Source organism: Dermacentor albipictus, chromosome 4 (assembly GCF_038994185.2).
Source record: "Dermacentor albipictus isolate Rhodes 1998 colony chromosome 4, USDA_Dalb.pri_finalv2, whole genome shotgun sequence".
In the NCBI taxonomy this organism is placed as follows: Eukaryota; Metazoa; Arthropoda; class Arachnida; order Ixodida; family Ixodidae; genus Dermacentor; species Dermacentor albipictus.
Window position 1 is genome coordinate 27383075 of NC_091824.1, and position 19778 is coordinate 27402852.

The 19778-nt window shown below is 46.0% G+C and overlaps 1 protein-coding gene across 1 annotated transcript in view; it reads right to left on the bottom strand.

The window, feature by feature from the left end:
* The window catches only part of LOC135905277 (uncharacterized), a 60852-nt gene that overhangs the window by 11937 nt on the left and 29137 nt on the right, over nt 1-19778 (bottom strand). The window contains exons 5-6 of the mRNA XM_070538035.1: nt 6701-6820; nt 3573-3668 (exon numbers count right to left, since the gene is read on the bottom strand). Coding sequence (XP_070394136.1) covers nt 3573-3668; nt 6701-6820 — 216 coding nt within the window. The remainder of the gene's footprint in view (nt 1-3572; nt 3669-6700; nt 6821-19778) is intronic.

Consider the following 19778-nt stretch of genomic DNA (forward strand, 5'->3'; position numbering starts at 1 on the left):
CGCATCTTCGACTCGGAATAAACGTCGTGATAATTGCTGCGTCACAAGATATATATATATATATATATATATATATATATATATATATATATATATATATATATATATATATATATATATATTTCCTTAATAGAAGGTGTGATATCCTAAAGGAAGAAACTAAAGCACCCAAACTATTCAGTTTGCAGCTGCAGCCATTGTTATAGATCTGGCTATAACAAATGGCTCTGGCTCTGGCTTATAGCTTGACAGTAACACTGCGTAAAATTGAATTGTGTAAATAATGAAATAACACCAATAATAACCCAACAAGGTGTTACCTATTTATTTGAATGTCCACTTTCTCAACGTAATCTTCTGGTAGAGCAATGCACTTTTCCCACAGGTCAGGGAATCTTGCTAGGCGATCCTGGAACCTCTTCTTTGGATTGCTGCACACTCAGGCCCGGACAGCGTCGTGCAGCCCCTGCACTTCATAGTAATGCTGACCACGTGGGGGCCTTCTTCACAGCTCCGAACAGTTCATAATCGGAAGAAGCCAACACGGCAGATGCGCGTGAAAGGCTCGAGTGGTGTGGGGGTGTGCGCTTTCGTGCTACAGGAACGCGCCTTCGGCGTTTACACGTGGCCCGCTTTCCACCCATCCACCAACTTGTAGACAAATATTCAGGGTGCTGCCTTCTCGCCACACACTGCCGTATGTCCCCGGTGAATCTCCATTGCGCTCTCGCCCTCCTTCCGCAAGAACAACGCAGTCCAGCGGTGCTCTTGTCGCAGTACATGTCGGTTCAGCCACTGGCGCGCTCAGGGAATTGGCGCGCTAACGATAACAAAATGAATGCTGCCGGCTGGGGCTCAAAAAAAAGAACAAAAATATGAAAAGAAAAAGCCTTCCTCACGTGATTGCCCGGGATAGGCGCACCGACAGGGAGGGAGGCCTATGCGGAGGGGCAGATTCACAAGTGCAATTGATTGTGATATCCATTCCGTGTCTTGAAGTTTCAAAGCAAGAAGGTCAGAGACTACAGAGGAATAGAGGAACACACGACAGCGCTGTGCGCGTACGCTTCGCTATTGTCTTTGATTTCAAGAATAAGCAAGGTCGCTTATGAAACGGCTTTAAGATTTTAAACCGAAGCTTTCTTGCCGAGTTCCAGGCACTTTTTCGCAAATATAGGCTCCTGAATAGTTTGCTGCGCCTGCTCGAAAAACAGGTTTTGTGCTCACCGTTGCACCGTTCTTATTCAAATTTTACCTATTCAATTTTACACCTATTTACATGCGGTACCTCCTTACCTATACTATTTGCATAAACTTTCAGTGGTGATCCACAGTGTCGTTTTGCATTCGTAGAGTTTCTGATGCATCAGTTTCCGCTAGATAACTGTGAATCGAAACGCACCAAGCGTCTGATTGCGCTAGCATTCCCGCGAGAAAGGGCGTTCTATGCCGCTTGTCGAACCATGCGTCCGTGTCGTTTGGCGTTGGAGGCCAGATAAAGGGTCCTGATTACTTCGCTGGGCCTGCTCGGAAAAAAGTTTTGCGCTCATCGCTGCACCGTTCTTGCTCAAATTTTGCAGAACGATCGCATTTTGGAGTCTATGCCTTTTAGTATAACACTTGGCGCAGTTAGCTGCTTGGTTTTTAAGAAGAATAGTGCACATTTTCCTGCGCTTGTGGGGATGCGAGCTGCTGCCCCGACGGCGCAAGCATGCACTCGTGTCGTGGCCTGCCGTGTGCTGCAGAAAGCAGCATTTTAGGGAGGGCTGCCGCGTGTTACCCGCATAGAGTTTCTCACCATATTACCCAGAGGGAAATGTGGCGCTGCTGCGCTGTGGTGTGCATGGGAATGCCAGTATATCGTGACCGGATTGGCGTCGTTCTCGGAGAGCCAGGCAAGCACCGTTCGGTCTATCACAACGATTAATTTTCTGGTAAAACAGCACGCAAAAAGTTGTTTTACATTTATTATCACACAAAAACGTTTTCTTTGACTATGGGAACTTGTTAGTGCACGCACAATTATATGAAACGTAAAAAGTATCACCGGGCCGCTAAGTTTGGAGGACGGACGACAAGATTAGTGCTCGCTTTGGAACAGTTTGTCGTCTGTTCTTGCTTTTCTTCGCTTGGTTAGGCATTGTAGGTGAGTAAACTTCACTGGAAGATGGAATATGCGTGAATGGAAACATTTTATGAAGATTTTACTTCAGGAACGCGTTATTTGCCTAGTCATATCCACGTTTTGGACGAAGCCTCTTACAGCACTAGCCAGCACAAGCCTCACAGACACATATACCGTCATTCCCATGACGGTACAGCGCTACTTAGGGAACTCCCATAGACGGTGGCGCCAAATTTCCCTCTAGGTATTATAGTGAGAAACTCTCTGGTTACCCGCTCCTGGAACAGGCGGCAGCCCCCCCTGAAATGCTGCTTTCTGCAGCAGATGGCAGGCCGCGACACGAGTGTATGCTTGCGCCGCCGCGGCAGCAGCTCGAATCCCCACAAGCGCAGGAAAACCTGCCCTTTCTTCTTAAAAACCAAGCAGTTAACTGTGCCAAGTGTTATACTAAAAAGGCATAGACTCCAAAATGCGATCGTTCTGCAAAATTTGAGCAAGAGCAGTGCAGCGATGAGCGCAAAACCTTTTTTCCGAGCAGACGCAACGAAATAATCAGGACCCTGTATCTGGCCTCCAATGCCAAACGACACGGATGCATGGTTCGACAAGCGGCATAGAACGCCCTTTCTCGCGGGAATGCTAGCGCCATGAGACGCTTGGCGCGTTTCGATTCACACTTATCTATCAGAAACCGATGCATCAGAAACACTACGAATGCAAAACGATACTGTGGATCACCACTGAAAGTTTATACAAATAGTATATGTACGAGGTACCGCATGTAAATAGGTGTATATAATAGGCAGCCTGTCAATATTTAACTGCGAAAAAAGTTATTTCTTATTATAACATGCGGCTCTTTAGTACTTGACACGCCTAGAAAACTGCACTTCACACACACACACACACACACACACACACACACACACACACACACACACACACACACACACACACACACACACACACACACACACACACACACACACACACACACACACACACACACACACACACACACACACGCACGCACACACGCACGCACACACACACACACACACAGTTCACGATCTAATCACACCAAGAATGCTTTGCTTTACATAAATGTCAACCGGAGTGTAGTGTACCTGTATTTTATATGAAAAATTATGCCCACAGATCCACGCACCATGAGACTAGTCGACTGTGGCTTTCGCCGTGTCATGCCGTTAGCAGAGAGCACATATAAATTGTGCCACGACATGCGCTTGCATTGGCAGCGATGTGATTTGGATGTTTTTTGTGACAAGTTCCATAAGTTGTGAGCCTTAATGGTAGCGCCAAAACCGGTATCAAGTCATTTTACTGATCCACAATGGGGGAATCATGGGCACCACAATGGCATGGAGGGACAAAAACAAATCCTAGCTCTATTTAAGAAACTATGCCTCAAATAGCTCTGGCTCACCACATTTGCAGCCTTCCTTGAAGCAGCCCTTCGCGTCGAGCGGGGAGTTCGGCTTGCATCGCTTTCCCACTCGACACGGCGATATGCAGTCAGGGACTGCGAGCAGTGGCGGGAGAGAAGATGTGTGTGAACAAGGGTGTGGATCCGAGCTTGTTGGGATGACATCATTTTGCTTAAGGTAGGTCAAGCACACAAAGAGACGGACAGCGAAAAGGAGACAAACAAAGCGCTCTACCTTCTTTTCGATCTAAGTGTCTTTGTGCGCTTGACCTGCCTTAAGGAAAATGATGTTTGTGAAATAAGTGAGGAGCGGTCTAAGCGACTGAATCATTCTAAAGAACAGAAAATACTACAACGGTACGAATAATACTTTTTAAAACCAAATCGAATATATTTTGAATCCTTTATGAACAATACGAAGAGCTTGTGAGTATTTTTATTTCGATAGCAATCATATGGACACTCCGAGCGCATTTTTGCCGTCGCCGTCACCGTGATTTTCGGTATAAAGTCAAGGGCGATAACACCGGCGCTGCACGCCGTGTGCTGTGTGTGCGAATCAAAGCATGCGAGGGTGAGACGACGATGACGGCTCAATCTCCCGCGCGCAAGGGAAGAAAGCGGGGAGGAAGCACGCCGTCTTCCATCGTGCTCACGACACCGAGGGGAGGGGAGGGAGCGGGCGTTGCACTTGGACAGCAACTTCGTATGGCGCGAAGGCACGCGGGCTTTATCTTGAAAGCGATCCGCGTTGTGGGCATGGTCTAGGTCGGTCTACGGCTCGTAGCTTTGCGTGTGCTGTGTTCTCGCCGTTCAGTTTTGCGTTGAAGCGATACACTCACTTCCAGCGCACGATGATCGCGAAGGTCACTTGGCTCGCTGCTGCTGGCGCGCTTCTTCACGCCGGCGTTTTGACAGCGAGTGTCCGCGGTTACCGAGTTTCTGGTGTTCATGATTGCCTGTGCGCGCTGACACAATGTTTGTTAACTTAATTTTGCCTCAACTTATGCAGTAGCAACTAGCCCACCAGTCTGGTCTCTTGAACACTGAGAAAGTAAACCGAACATGTTTTAAATTTTCGATATTCTGCAGCGCAAACAACTTGAACTCGTAAAATAAATTGGAGACCTTTAGTGAAAAAAGATGTGGTGCGTGGCACAAAATAAGAAGAGTTTTTTATCATGGCTACACATCACTTGCCAAACTGTTGTTATTATTCAGGATCTATATTTTCAATAAAAATATTGCACGAACTGTGCAAATATGCTGGCTGTCATAAACGTACACATGCTTACTTTAACAAGAGAAAGAGGACGCGATAGCTGAAGATATCGGCGGACCTCAGCTTGCTAAATATACGGGGTGTTTCTTTTTAGAATACATAGAATTTTTAAAGATTACTTGTGGCGGATAGCGCAATTGAAGCCCTTAATTTGTATTGCTCAAAGTGGCACACATTCAGCGCAGGATAAATCGAAATGCCAGTTATCGTATAAACAAATACAATCACAAATTTTTAGGATGATTTATTTTACGGCACACGCTGCAATTTACGAATTCTAGCCGGTGAGATCGCAAGGAACACCAATTTGGAATCACTTCTAAGGATCGCACGGCTTTTGATATGTGCACCGTGATACGTGCGGCAAAAGCGCATTTAATTCCAGTGCCATTTTTAAGAAATCGCCGTTTTATGCATTGAAGCACGAAAGTAACTAAAACGCTCATGTATATGTCGTTGCACACTTAAGAAAGGAATATCTTGAAACTGTTGTCGCCCTGAAAATTCCTTCCAATTGAATGCGCCTTGCGCAGTCATCGGCTACAATTTGTATATTGCAATGTTTACCGTAAGCTCTCTGAGTATAAAAATTAGGCAGTGAATCTCTTTATTTGCTGATAATGCATTTCGATTTCTCAAGAGAGTATAGTTCGCCTGTATGAGTAATGAAGCTCAATTACTAGAAATACGGCTTCTGCCATGCAAAGGCGAGTTTTGAAAGTTCTGCATGATCTAAACAGCGGTATATGCACTTTTAACAGCAGATGAATATATGTAATAATGAAATATTGCATTTGTTGTGTTTCGAGCACTGTCATATTGCTAGCCTTTCAGGCAGCAGAGAAGTTTAGGTAGGCTAGACGTTTACGCCTTTGACAAATAAATCTAAGAAAACAAACTGTCTGAAAAAAACTTCCATGCTACGGCAGAAGAATATGCCTATACCACAGAAAGGAACCATTGATGGAAAGTAGACTTGTGGCATAAAAGTCAGTACTGAGATGATTCCTTGCATATAAAACACAAAAAATGACCACTAGTAAGTAGGACTGCTGTTGGTACGAGTTGGCTATAACATTCTTTTTTTGGAATAAACGCAACATTCTGCACGCGAAAAACCTTGAAATGGGACGGAACAAACACGTCAGATAAATGTACAGGTACCGTACTGTATCCCACAAGTCCAGTCACTACAGCGTGATAAGCTGATGACTGGCTGAATATGCGTCGAGGATGCAAAAGGAACACGTACGTGTGCTGTACTTGTACGTTTACCTTTCTTCCTATTGATGAGGTTGTTAACACCCACGTGAATAAGTAAGCATAAGCGAATCACGTCAAATGTCCGGTTGCTATATATAGCTCGTTCTCTGAGTGGTGTGCTCCATCCTATTTCACGGTTGCAAAGGACAGCCCGTTTTTATATAAAAGAAGCGGTAAACACGCCGGTTCTCCGTTAGCACGTTACTGTCAGTGAGCGAATACGTGCTGCACTGGTATCACTATTTGCGCCCTTTTCCGTACGTCGTACTCACGATGTCTTTTTCGAAAATAATCACGTTATTCGCGTCCATTAATGTCGAATGTGCTCGGCGGTAGTGTAATCAAAAGTTCGCATGCAAGACGACCTGCTCTTATTTCTCCTGGTATTATTACGACCAAGTGTGTTGCATTTTGCGTTTTAAACTAGCTTTTATTTTTAGCCACGCAGGCTAGTGAGTGGGCAAGAATCACCCAATTGCGTTAAATACGACAGTGGTGGGCGTTCGCAGAGTAACAGCAACAGCTACGAGAGCTTGGAAATGCCCTAAAATTTTACCGACCACACGCGCACGTGGGGCCTTACCGCACACGCATCCGGGAAGCGGACAACCCTGGGCGTCAACCGCAGCGTAAGCGTGACACTTCTCGCCTGGTGGGCAGAAGTTGCTGCAGTTCCTCCTCGATGACTCGGGGCTGATGGAAGCTGTGAACGGGAGAAAAGACGACACATCAGTTTCCCAAGAAATTTAAGGACACGACATGAAGCTCCGAGTAGATGGATGTAAACATAGGAAAACGGACACACTAAGGGTCTATCAGGTGTCAAACGTGTCAAATACGGGATGTGCCTTCGACGATGACAATTGTCATCGTCGAAGGCACATCGTCGAAGGCATTGTCATCGTCGAAGGCAAGACGGCTTGTTAACAAGCCGTCTTGCCGAAACGTTAGCTCCAGACACATTCCTTGTTTGACCACTTTTGAAGAAATTTAGCTGATAGATTACGTTACCATTACAGGGAAACGTGCAATAAGTGCATTACAAATGGACTGAACTGCTTCCATGCAATGACACTTCGCTAGTTAGTGCATTTTATAAAGTATGACAGAAATTTACCTCAAGGGTTAGCTTAAAGGCGCGATGACACCATGACACCAAATGACAGCAATACAAATATGCATAGTAATTAAACCTTACGCCACCCTTAGCAAGTTGGTAAAATTTGAGGGCATTCAGTGTAGTAGAAATTTTGTATTTGATTTTTTATTCCGCAGTTGAAGCATAAAGCAGTCGGCGACTCTTAGTTGCGAGGTAATGAATTGGCACCCTCGCAAATGGCTCCCACGAGTAACAGAAGCTGATCTCAAGGGCCGTAGTTGTGTGCGCGGCAAACACCGTAAGTGATTGCTACCGATTGAAAACATCGTCGCTTCCATGTGTCGTTTCGTTTTTCTATGTGCATCTCGGTGGTTTGCTGCTGCATTTTACCGCGCGAGTGAAGAAACTGTGGGTACAACTGACAAGCGGCGCACCCGTGGCGTCGTACGAATGTGACAGGGTGCGATACAAGACGTCCGATGCGTTTCCAATCAGACGAAGCCTCAGCTACTGGCGTCACACAGCCATGCCAGAATCATAGTCGCTGTCGGTGGGAAGAGTCGGCGATTTTAAGTTAAAACTTCGACGTAAAATGTGCGCCGAAAGCCCAGTATTTTGTGGGAATAACCCAACTGAAGGCTTTACTCTTGTGTGAGTAATTCAACTGAACATTTTACTCTGAGTTACAAAGGATAAACTGGGAACGTTGGGACGACTACGTCATGACTCCTTTAAATTAAATGGCTGTCGATAATGTGAAAAATGTTCGATTACTTGTTTTGCAAACAGAAAAACTGAAAGACTACTTGAAGTCAATCTCGCGAAGATCAGACTGATGGGATTGTTTTTGACAGTCTCGTGGTGAGGCCCCATATCAGATATGATGGGTACATCGCAACGCCGACAAGCGGCGACGCTTTAGCCCGAAGTCTACTAAACGCTAAAATCAGCACTGAAGAAAGAATAATTGAGAGATGAGTTGTATGCAGTGGTTACAGAAGGTCTACAAGAATGTGGCTCACGCAGAATCAGACACTTCCTTTATAATGCAATGATAAATTTTCCAGTACTTTTTTTTTGCTATTCTATACACTTTCCCATACGATTGTCCACAGTACACAAGTTACATGGAGGCTGCGAGTACTTTAATATTTCATAGTGTTTTCACAGCAACCTTTTAGTTTAAAATTTTCAGAAGTAAAGCCCTCTTCTTTATACCTAACGCCAAGGACATCGATCATTCTAATATAGCAGTAATTAAATGGTCTTCAGTAAACATGAATATAATAAATAGTTGTTCATTACGTATAAGCATCCGGGCAAGTATAGACGCTATCATTTCATAATAATAATAATAATAATAATAATAATAATAATAATAATAATAATAATAATAATAATAATAATAATAATAATAATAATAATAATAATCTTTATTGCCACAAAATATACAAAATAACACAAGCAGGCTGGTCTAAGCCTCAATTGGCTTGTAGGACCGTGCCTATGAATGTAATAGACAAAGCAAAAAAATATACATAAATTGATGAGAGATGAATAAAAAAATAAAAAAATGAAAGGCAAAGAATTTAAAAGAACAAGATAACACTTGGTTATCTACATATAACAAAAGTTAAAGAGGTAAATATTGCGATGCAAAAAAAAAAATGTACGAGAGGGTAATTTTACTGTAGCTGCTTTAAGAAGTGTTTGAGCGTGCTTTTTGATGTCGCGTTAAAGATTTCTTCTGGTAATTTGTTAAATATGTCAGGTACATAAGCACAGCGTCTTGCCGCGCCATACCTTGTGGCTGAACGCGGAACTACATAACGGACATGTTTTCTAAGCTCCCTTGCGGCGGCACGTTTTTGTTTGAAAGGGGAATTCCAGAAATGTTTAATGACAACTGTTTCTATAAGTAATGAATGGAAGTTTGGTAGCCCAAGTGCACGGAAGATGTTTGCAGATCTTACTATTGGGGAATTGTACGCAACATTTTTAAGAATGTTTTTTTATAATCTGGTCAACCCTGCATCTCCAACGATCCGAACAAAAACCGAAGACTGTAACGTCATACGTCAACACACTGTAACCTAGTGCCTGTGCTAAAATCTTTTTTACAGACAAAGGTGCAATACTTTTGATATTAAATAACAGCCAGGCTACTGACCTCAGTTTAGAACAAATAAGTGATAAGTGATGTTGCCACGATAAATTACTATCGAAATAGATTCCGAGATATTTCACACAATCCACGTATGGAATAGGTGCACATTTATATTGAACACAGTCTGACTCATGCAAGTAGAGAGGCATGTTAATAACAGTAGTATTAAGTGAGGAGCGAAAACAAACAAGCTTTGTTTTTTGGGCATTTACAGCAATTCTATTATTAGAGAACCAAAGCATTGCCTTGTACACATCATTTTGCAACAATTCAGTGGATGTTTTATAAGAAAGGTGTTTCGCTAATAATACAGTGTCGTCAGCATACTGGAATATTGAACATTTCGAAATTGCCAAAGGAAAGTAGTTATCAAAGATATTAAACAACAATGGCGACAAAATGGACCCCTGAGGAACTCCAGCTTTTACCGACAGCTTAGAACTAAATATGCCCTTGTCATCGGTAGAGACCACCTGAAATCTGTTGCTTAAGTAATTTTCGGGAACTTTGTAAAAAGGCCCACGAAATCCCCCAAAATGCAGTTTACTTAACAAGATTTGAGGATTCAGGGTGTCAAACGCTTTCGCTACATCTGAATATAGCGCACATATATGAAAAGATTCTGATCAAATGCCGAGAACAGTTCATCTGAAAATTCCCCAAGCAGTGCCACAGTACCACGCCCTGAAACAAAGCCAAACTGTCGATTGGTCAGGATAGAAAATTTGTTAAGAAAAGAAGACATAGTGTGGAAAAGAAATTTTTCTAAGACCTGAGCAATAATCGGTAATATAGAAATTGGCCGATAGGTTTCAATACTATCTTTCTTCCCTGACTTGTGTAGTGGTACAATAACTGCAGTTTTTAAGCATTCTGGAATATCGTCGCCTTCCAAAAAACCATTCAGTATATGCAGGATAATATCTGACAGCGCATTGAAATTCCTTCTGATGGTGTGTAAAGAAATTCCATCATATCCAGCGGGCTTGTTAGGACGGAAACTGAAAATAATTTCTTCCAGATCACCCTTCAAAATTTTCGGAAGAAAAGCCGACGCAGATACGGAATGCCCTAACGGCGTAGTGCTTGTATATGGAGAGACGGCCCTTTGGGACGCTTTAACAAAGTGCCTGTTGGAAGCATCAGCCACTTCTGTGGGAGGTTGTTGAAAAACACCGAAAATACAACGGTTATTCGAACTCACTCCTCTGAGATGATTTACCAAAGACCAAGTTTTGCTTACATTATTGGAAGATTGTTGGAATTTATAAAAAAGTAACATAATAATAATAATAATAATAATAATAATAATAATAATAATAATAATAATAATAATAATAATAGTAATAATAATAATAATATTAATAATAATAATAATAATAATTCACACACATCCAAAAGCAAAACAAAGAAACGGGCCTGTCTAAGTCCACGAGGACTTGGGCGACAAGGCCCGGCAGAGTCGGTACAGCGATGTGGTTACATATTTGCATAAAACGGGAAAAGGTAGACATTTACATATTAACACGTTTTTATTTTTCAACTTTGAGAACAATGTTTGGTACTATGACCCGTTAACAGACAATGACATAGTAAATAAAGAGAAACACATAAACCACTTAAGTAAAGATCAGGACTAAATTTCAACATTTCATCAATAGTTTCTTCAACTGTTTTTTCGAAGTTGCCAAAAAGAATTAATCGGCCAAATCGTTAAATATTTTTGGGATGTATACACTTCTTCTCGCTTCACCATACTTAGTAGTGGAATAGAGTACCTTAAAACGTTTTTATTTCTTAACAATCGAGATGCATCGTATGCCTCTTTGAATTCATCGCAAATACTACTACTACTACTACTACTACTACTACTAATAATAATAATAATAATAATAATAGTAATATCACGTGGTCGTGACGTCAAAGAACACAGTAGCAGTACTGTGAAAAGCAAAACTAGCTTTTATTGGGCGAACCTGTGCCCACAAAACAGGCTACACTTAAAGCACAACGAGAGCGGCGAACACAGTCGGCGATCGTCGAAAATCTGTTCAGCGGGTCAAGCGCGTCGGCTTTTATAGAGCAGTCGTCGAACGTTCCAGACTAATCGTTCGGACGCGCGTGCCTTCCACAAAGTTCTACACCATTCGCGTCAGGTGATGAAATCAGATAACATAACGTTCGGCGACAACAGACAGCGGATAGAAGCATCGATAACGTTCCAGAAACTTCGGATACATACAGGCGTGTCCCACGCTGTGCGATTACATTTGTTAGGCTGCGAAACGTGGTTGCCCGATAAAGATAAGTATACGTGTCAATACCCCCCTCTTAGAAAGCATCGTCCCGATGCTACAAATATAAGAGAGCGAAACACAAAAGGGCACTTATTAAACATAAGTAACAAAACAACGAAAAGAAACGAAGTCCAAAGGTCAGTTACGCGAAGCCCCAAAGTTCATTAACGCTGGTAGTACGGCTTGAGTCGCACAACGTGGACTATTTCAGGTCGTGAGCGGCGCCGCTGTGATAGCGAAATGCCGTCTGGCACGACCTCATAGTCGAGCGCGCCAATACGTCGGATAATCTTGTACGGTCCGAAATAGCGACGCAAAAGCTTCTCGCTCAGTCCTCGTCGGCGTATAGGGGTCCATACCCAAACACGGTAGCCGGGCTGGTACTCGACGAAGCGTCGTCGGAGGTTGTAGTGTCGGCTGTCGGTCCTCTGCTGGTTTTTGATCCGCAGGCGGGCGAGCTGTCGGTCTTCTTCGGCGCGCTGGAGATAGGCAGCGACGTCAAGATTCTCCTCGTCAGAGACGTGCGGCAGCATGGCGTCGAGCGTCGTCGTCGGGTTCCTGCCGTACACTAGCTTGAATGGCGTGATCTGTGTTGTTTCTTGCACCGCCGTGTTGTAAGCGAATGTTACGTATGGCAGGACCGCATCCCAGGTCTTGTGCTCGACGTCGACGTACATTGCTAGCATGTCGGCGAGGGTTTTATTCAGGCGCCCCGCCCCCGTAACACCATTCGTCAGCGGATGGTAGGCAGTTGTCCTGCTGTGACGTGTCTGGCTGTATTGCAGAATGGCTTGCATGAGCTCTGCTGTAAAAGCCATTCCTCTGTCGGTGATGAGGACTTCTGGAGCACCATGTCGCAGCAGGATGTTCTCTACGAAAAATTTCGCCACTTCGGCTGCGCTACCTTTCGGTAGAGCTTTAGTTTCAGCGAAGCAGGTGAGGTAGTCCGTCGCTACGACGATCCACTTATTTCTGGTTGTTGACGTCGGAAAGGGTCCCAGCAAGTCCATCCCGATCTGCTGGAATGGTCGGCAAGGAGGCTCGATTGGCTGTAATAATCCGACTGGCCTTCTCGGCGGTGTCTTGCGTCGCTGACAGTCTCGGCATGTTTTGACATAACGGGCGACGTTGGTGGTCAGGCGCGGCCAATAATACTTTTCTTGTATCCTCGATAGTGTCCGGGAAAATCCGAGGTGTCCAGCGGTCGGATCGTCATGTAGGGCGTGCAATACTTCTGGACCAAGTCCTGACGGGACAACAATGAGGTAGTTGGCGCGGCCTGGTGAGAAGTTCTTCTTCACGAGTAGATTGTTTTCAAGCGTGAAGGAAGATAATCCGCGCCTAAATGCCCTGGGGACAACGTCGGTGTGCCCTCCCAAATATTAGACGAGGCCTTTTAGCTCCGAGTCTGCCCGTTGCTGTTCAGCGAAGTCTTCCGCGCTTGTCATACCAAGGAATGCGTCGTCATTCTCGTCATCGTGCGGCGGCGGGTCAATGGGGGCGCGGGATAGGCAATCGGCATCAGAGTGTTTTCGTCCGGACTTGTAGATTACAGTGATGTCGTATTCTTGTAGTCTGAGGCTCCACCGCGCCAGTCGTCCTGAAGGATCCTTTACATTCGCTAGCCAACACAACGCGTGATGTTCGCTGACGACTTTGAATGGCCTGCCATAAAGATAAGGGCGAAATTTAGCTGTAGCCCAAACGATGGCGAGGCATTCCTTTTCGGTCGTCGAATAGTTGCCTTCCGCTTTTGACAGCGACCGGCTAGCGTAAGCTATCACCAGTTCGACTCCGTTTTTCCTCTGGACTAGGACGGCACCGAGGCCTAGGCTACTGGCGTCAGTGTGGATTTCGGTATCGGCGTCTTCGTCGAAATGTGCGAGTACCGACGGCGACTGCATGCGTCGTTTGAGTTCTTCAAATGCGTCGGCCTGCGGCGTTTCCCACTTGAACTCTACCACATTTAGTTAGTCGTGTCAACGGCTCAGCGATGCGTGAAAAGTCCTTGACAAAGCGCCTGTAGTAGGCACACATGCCAAGGAATCTACGCACTGCCTTCTTGTCGATGGGTTGCGGGAACTGTGCGATGGCAGCTGTCTTTTGCGGGTCTGGGCGGACACCAGATTTGCTGATAACGTGGCCTAGGAACAGAAGCTCATCGTAAGCAAAGCGGCACTTTTCCGGCTTCAGAGTGAGCCCTGATGACTTGATGGCCTCTAGTATTGTCGCAAGCCGCCTCAGGTGATCGTCGAAATTTCCGGCGAATACGACGACGTCATCCAAGTAAGCGAGACAGGTCTGCCACTTCAATCCTGCTAAAACCGTGTCCATCACGCGCTGGAACGTTGCAGGCGCTGAGCACAGTCCGAATGGCATAACCTTGAACTCGTAGAGGCCGTCTGGGGTGATGAAGGCCGTCTTTTCGCGATCTCTTTCGTCGACTTCTATTTACCAATAGCCAGACTTGAGGTCCATTGACGAGAAGTATTTCGCGTCGCAGAGCCGATCCAATGCGTAGTCTATCCGTGGGAGGGGGTATACGTCCTTCTTCGTGATCTTGTTTAGACGACGATAATCGACGCAGAAACGTAGGGTTCCGTCCTTTTTCTTCACCAGGACAACAGGGGATGCCCACGGGCTTTTCGACGGCTGGATGATGTCGTCGCGCAGCATTTCGTCGACCTGTTTTCTTATAGCTTCGCGTTATCGCGGCGAAACTCGGTAAGGGCTCTGGCGGAGTGGTCGAGCGTACTCCTCGGTGATTATGCGATGCCTGGCGACTGGTGTTTGTCGAATCCTCGATGACGTCGAAAAGCAGCCTTTGTATCTTCGGAGCAGACTTCTGAGTTGCTCTTGCTTAATCACGGGGAGACTTGGATTAATGTCGTGGTCTGGTTCGGGAACCATGGTCGTCGGGGTAGATGCAACAGAATCCGAGAGGACAAACGCATTGCTGGTTTCCTGAATTTCCTCGATGTATGCGATCGTCGTGCCCTTGTTGATGTGCTTGAACTCCTTCCTGGCTGAAGTTTGTTAGCAACACTTTCGTGTTTCCTCCGTGCAGTCGAGCGATCCCTCTTGCGACGCAAATTTCACGGTCTAGCAGTACACGTTGGTCGCCTTCGATGACGCCTTCTACGTCAGCGGGTGTTTCGGTGGCGACCGAAATAACAATGCTGGAGCGAGGCGGGATGCTCACTTGATCTTCGAGCACACTCAAGGCGTGGTGACTACGAGGGCTCTCCGACGGTATCGCATGGTCTTCCGACAGAGTTATTGACTTCGGCTTCAGGTCGATGACTGCGCCGTGTTGGTTGAGGAAGTCCATGCCGAGAATGACGTCTCGTGAACACCGTTGAAGGATAACGAAGGTGACAGGGTAAGTCCGGTCGTGAATGGTAATTCTTGCCCTGCACATTCCAGTCGGCGTTATGAGGTGTCCTCCAGCGGTCCGAATTTGAGGGCCTTCCCACGTAGTCTTAACTTTCTTCAACTGAGCGGCGATCGGTCTACTCATGACGGAGTAATCGGCTCCTGTGTCCACTAAAGCGGTGACTGCGTGGCCGTCGAGAAGGACATTGAAGTCGGTGGTTCTTTGTCTGGCATTGCAATTAGGTCTTGGCGTCGGATCACGGCTGCGTCGTGTTGAACTGAAGCTAGAACGTTGCGTCGTCAAGTTGCCTTTCGTCGTCATACTCTTTGTTTCCACATTTCGTCGGAACGGCGGCGTGTCGTTGTGTCGTCGAAGTAGTCTATTCGGTGTCTTCGTCGGCGGCGGAGGATCTTCGTCAGTTCGACGAACAGCAACCGCACCTCCATCGGTTGCTGCTTTTAGTTTTCCGGATATGGGCTGACGGACCGGCCCCGGGCTGGGCCAGTGTATGGTCGGCGCTGCGGCGACAGGTAGCGGCCTGGTGACGGCGAACGGGAAGGTCGTCGAGGGCTCCACTGAGTGGCGGCGAGGTAGTCGGCGATATCGCGAGGTCGTTCGCCAGTCTGTGGCCGCGGCGCGTTAACGGCGAAACCTCGCAGTCCCATCTCCCGGTACGGGCATCGGCGGTACACATGGCCGGCTTCTCCGCAGTGGAAGCAGAGCGGGCGGTGGTCGGGGGCGCGCCAAACGTCAGTCTTCCTTGGAATGCCGCGTGGCTTGACGGGTTGGCGTGCTGGTGGTGGGGGTGGTGGTGGACGACGGAACTGTGTCGTCACTGGGCCCAGCCGTGGGCGCGGAGGGGGAACGTGACGGCGGGCTACAGCGGCGTATGTCATCGCTTGCGGCTGAGGTTGCGGCGATTCAGGGGCTACTCCAAGTTGTCTGAGCTCCTCACGCACGGCGTCTGCAATCGAAGTCACTTGAGGCTGTGATGACGGGAACAGCTTGTGTAGCTCCTCCCGCACGACCACTCGGATAGTCTCGCGCAGGTCGTCGGTGGCCAGTGACTGAATTCCTGCGTAGTTTGTAGAGCTCGTGCGGCGGTTGAATTGCCGGTTCCGCATTTCGAGTGTCTTCTCGATGCTGGTGGCCTCGCGAAGGAATTCTTCTACGGTCGTCGGTGGGTTTCGTATCATTGCGCCGAAAAGTTCTTCCTTCACACGACGCATAAGTTAGCGGGAATTTCTTCTCCTCGGGCATATACGGTTCGGCGTGGCGAAGAGACAGCTGATTTCTTCCGTAAAGATGGCTACGTTCTCGTTAGGTAGCTGTACTCGGGCGTCCAGCATAGCTTCGGCCCTTTCCTTGCGCACGACGCTTGTAAAAGTGCGCATGAAGCCGGTACGGAACAGGTCCCATGTTGTCAATGTCGACTCCCTGTTCTCGAACCACGTTCTGGCGGCGTCTTCTAGGGCGAAGTATACATGCCGCAACTTGTCGTCGGAGTCCCAGTTGTTGAAAGTCGCGATTCGCTCGTACGTCTCCAGCCAGGATTCCGGGTCTTCAGTTGCTGCTCCATGGAATGTTGGTGGGTCCCGAGGTTGCTGTAGGATAACGGGGGACACTGGGGCAGCCATTTGGGTTGTCTTGACCTCTATCTTCTTTGTCGTTTCAGGCAGAAGTCCGTACTCTGGGGGCAGTCTTTGCAGTCTGCGGCTAGCACGCTGGCCTTGGGCGATGTCGGTTTTGTCCTCGGGCTTCGGGCTTGGATCGCGACTTCGCGGGGTCGTTCGGTACATGAACGCACAAGCACCTCCACCAGATGTCACGTGGTCGTGACGTCAAAGAACACAGTAGCAGTACTGTGAAAAGCAAAACTAGCGTTTATAGGGCGAACCTGCGCCCACAAAACAGGCTACACTTAAAGCACAACGAGAGCGGCGAACACAGTCGGCGATCGTCGAAAATCTGATCAGCGGGTCAAGCGCGTCGGCCTTTATAGAGCAGTCGTCGAATGTTCCAGGCTAATCGTTCGGACCCCTGTGCCTTCCACAAAGTTCTACACCATTCGCGTCAGGTGATGAAATCAGATAACATAACGTTCGGCGACAACATACAGCGGATAGAAGCATCGATAACGTCCAAGAAACTTTGGATACATACAGGCGCGTTCCACGCTGTGCGAATACATTTGTTAGGCTGGGAAACGTGGTTGCCCGATAAAGATAAGTATACGTGTCAATAATAATAATAATAATAATAATAATAATAATAATAATAATAATAATAATAATAATAATAATAATAATAATAATAATAATCAGCCTGGCTACGCACACAGCAGGGCAAAGGCCTCTCCCATACTTCTCCAACTACCCCGGTCATGTACTAATTGTGGCCATGTCCCTGAAAACTTCTTAATCCCATCCGTCCACTTAACTTTCTGCCGCCCCCTGCTACGCTTCCATTCTCTTGGAATCCAGTCCGTAGCCCTTAATGACCATCGGTTATCTTCCCTCCTCATTACATGCCCTGCCCATGCCCATTTATTTTTCTTGATTTCAACTAAGATGTCATTAATTCGCGTTTGTTCCCTCACCCAATGTGTTCTCTTCTTATCCCGCATCAACGTTACACCCATCATTCTTTTTCCATAGCAGTTGCGTCGTCATCAATTTAAGTAGAACCGTTTTCTTAAGCCTCCAGGTTTCTGCCCCGAAGGAGAGTACTGGTAAGACACAGCTGTTATACACTTTTCTCTTGAGGGATAATGGCAACCTGCTGTTCATGATCTGAGAATGCCTGCCAAACGCACCCCAGCTCATTCTTATTCTTCCGCTTATTTCGGTCTCATGATCCGGATCCGCGGTCACAACCTGCCATAAGTATATGTATTCCCTAAACACTCACAGTGCCTCACTACCTGTCGTAAACTGCTGTTCTCTTCCGAGACTAATAAGCATTACTTTAGTTTTCTGCAGATGAATTTTTAGACCCACCCTTCTGCTTTGCCTGTCCTGGTCAGTGAGCACGCATTGCAATTGGTCACCCGAGTTACTAAGCAAGGCAATACCATCAGCGAATCACAAGTTACTAAGGTATTCTTCATTAACTGTTATCCCCAATTCTTCCCAATCCAGGTCTCTGAATACCTCCTGTAACCACGCGGTGAATAGCATGGGAAAGATCGTATCTCTCTGCCTGACGCCCTTATTTATCGGGATTTTGTTGCTTTCGTTATGGAGGACTACGGTGGCTGTGGAGCCGCGATAGATGTCCCTCAGTATTTTTACATACGACTCGTCGATAACCTGATTCCGTAATGCCTGCATGACTGCTGAGGTTTCCACTGAATCAAACGCTTTCTCGCAATCTATGAAAGCTATATATATATATATATATATATATATATATATATATATATATATATATATATATATATATATATATATATATATATATATATATATATATATATATATATATGTATACATAAGGGTTATATTCCGCACATTTCGCTATCACCTGATTGATAGTGTGAATATGGTCTATTGTTCAGTAGCCATTACGAAATCCTGCCTGGTCCTTTGGTTGACAAATGTCTAAGGTGTTCGTGATTTTATTTGAGATTACCTTAGTAAATGCTTTGTAGACAAAGGAGAGTAAGCTGACCGATCTATAATTTTTCAAGTTTTTGTCGTCTGCTTTCTTATGGATTAAAATGATCTTGGCGTTCTTCCAAGATTCCGGTACGCTCGAGTTATGAGGCATTGCGTATACAGGGTGGGCAGTTCTCGTAAAATAATCTGCCCACCATCCTTCAACAAATCTGCTGTTACCTGATCGTCTCCAGCTGCCTTCCCCCTTTGCATAGCTCCCAAGGCTTTCTTTACTTCTTCCGGCGTTACTTGTGGGATGACAAATTCCTCTAGACTATTCCCTCTTCCGTTATCTTCGTGGGTGTCATTGGTATTGTATAAATCTCTTAACGCATACACCTGATTCTTGCCTATTCCTAGTTTCTTCTTCACAGCTTTTTTTAGGCTTCCTCCGTTCCTGAGAGCACGCTCAATTCTTTCCATATTACACTTCCTTATGTCAGCTATCTGCCAGTTCCATTCTAGCTGTAGGGTTAGAGGCTTTCATACATTGGCGTTTCTTAATCTGATCTTTCGTCTCCTGTGATAGCTTGCCGGTATCCTGTTTAACGAAGTTACCACCGACTTCCATTGCACACTCCCTAATCATGTCCATAAGATTGTCGTTCATTGCTTGAACACTAAAGTGCTCTTCTTGAGTTAAAGCCGAATACCGGTTCTGTAGCTTGATCCGGAATTCCTCTATTTTCCCTCTTACCGGTAACTGTAACTCATTGATCGGCATCTTATGTACCAGCTTCTTCCGTTCCTACCTCAAGTCTAAGCTAATTCGTGATCTTACCATCCTATGGTCAGTGCAGCTCACTTTGCCGAGCACGTCCGCATATTGTATGACGCCAGGGTCAGCGCAGCCGAATGCTAAACACGCCACATCCCTGGTGCGTTTCGGTGGTCGCGGGATGCACCTTCTATTGGGGCGTTCCTTCAGCGACCGACATACCACAGATCTCTGAAGGCCCATGCGCTTCGCGTCGCGCAACACTCACAGATAAACAGTCAATGAGTAGTGAATGATAAGTAGATGATAAGTTGATAAATATTCGGGACGGATGGATAAGGTGCT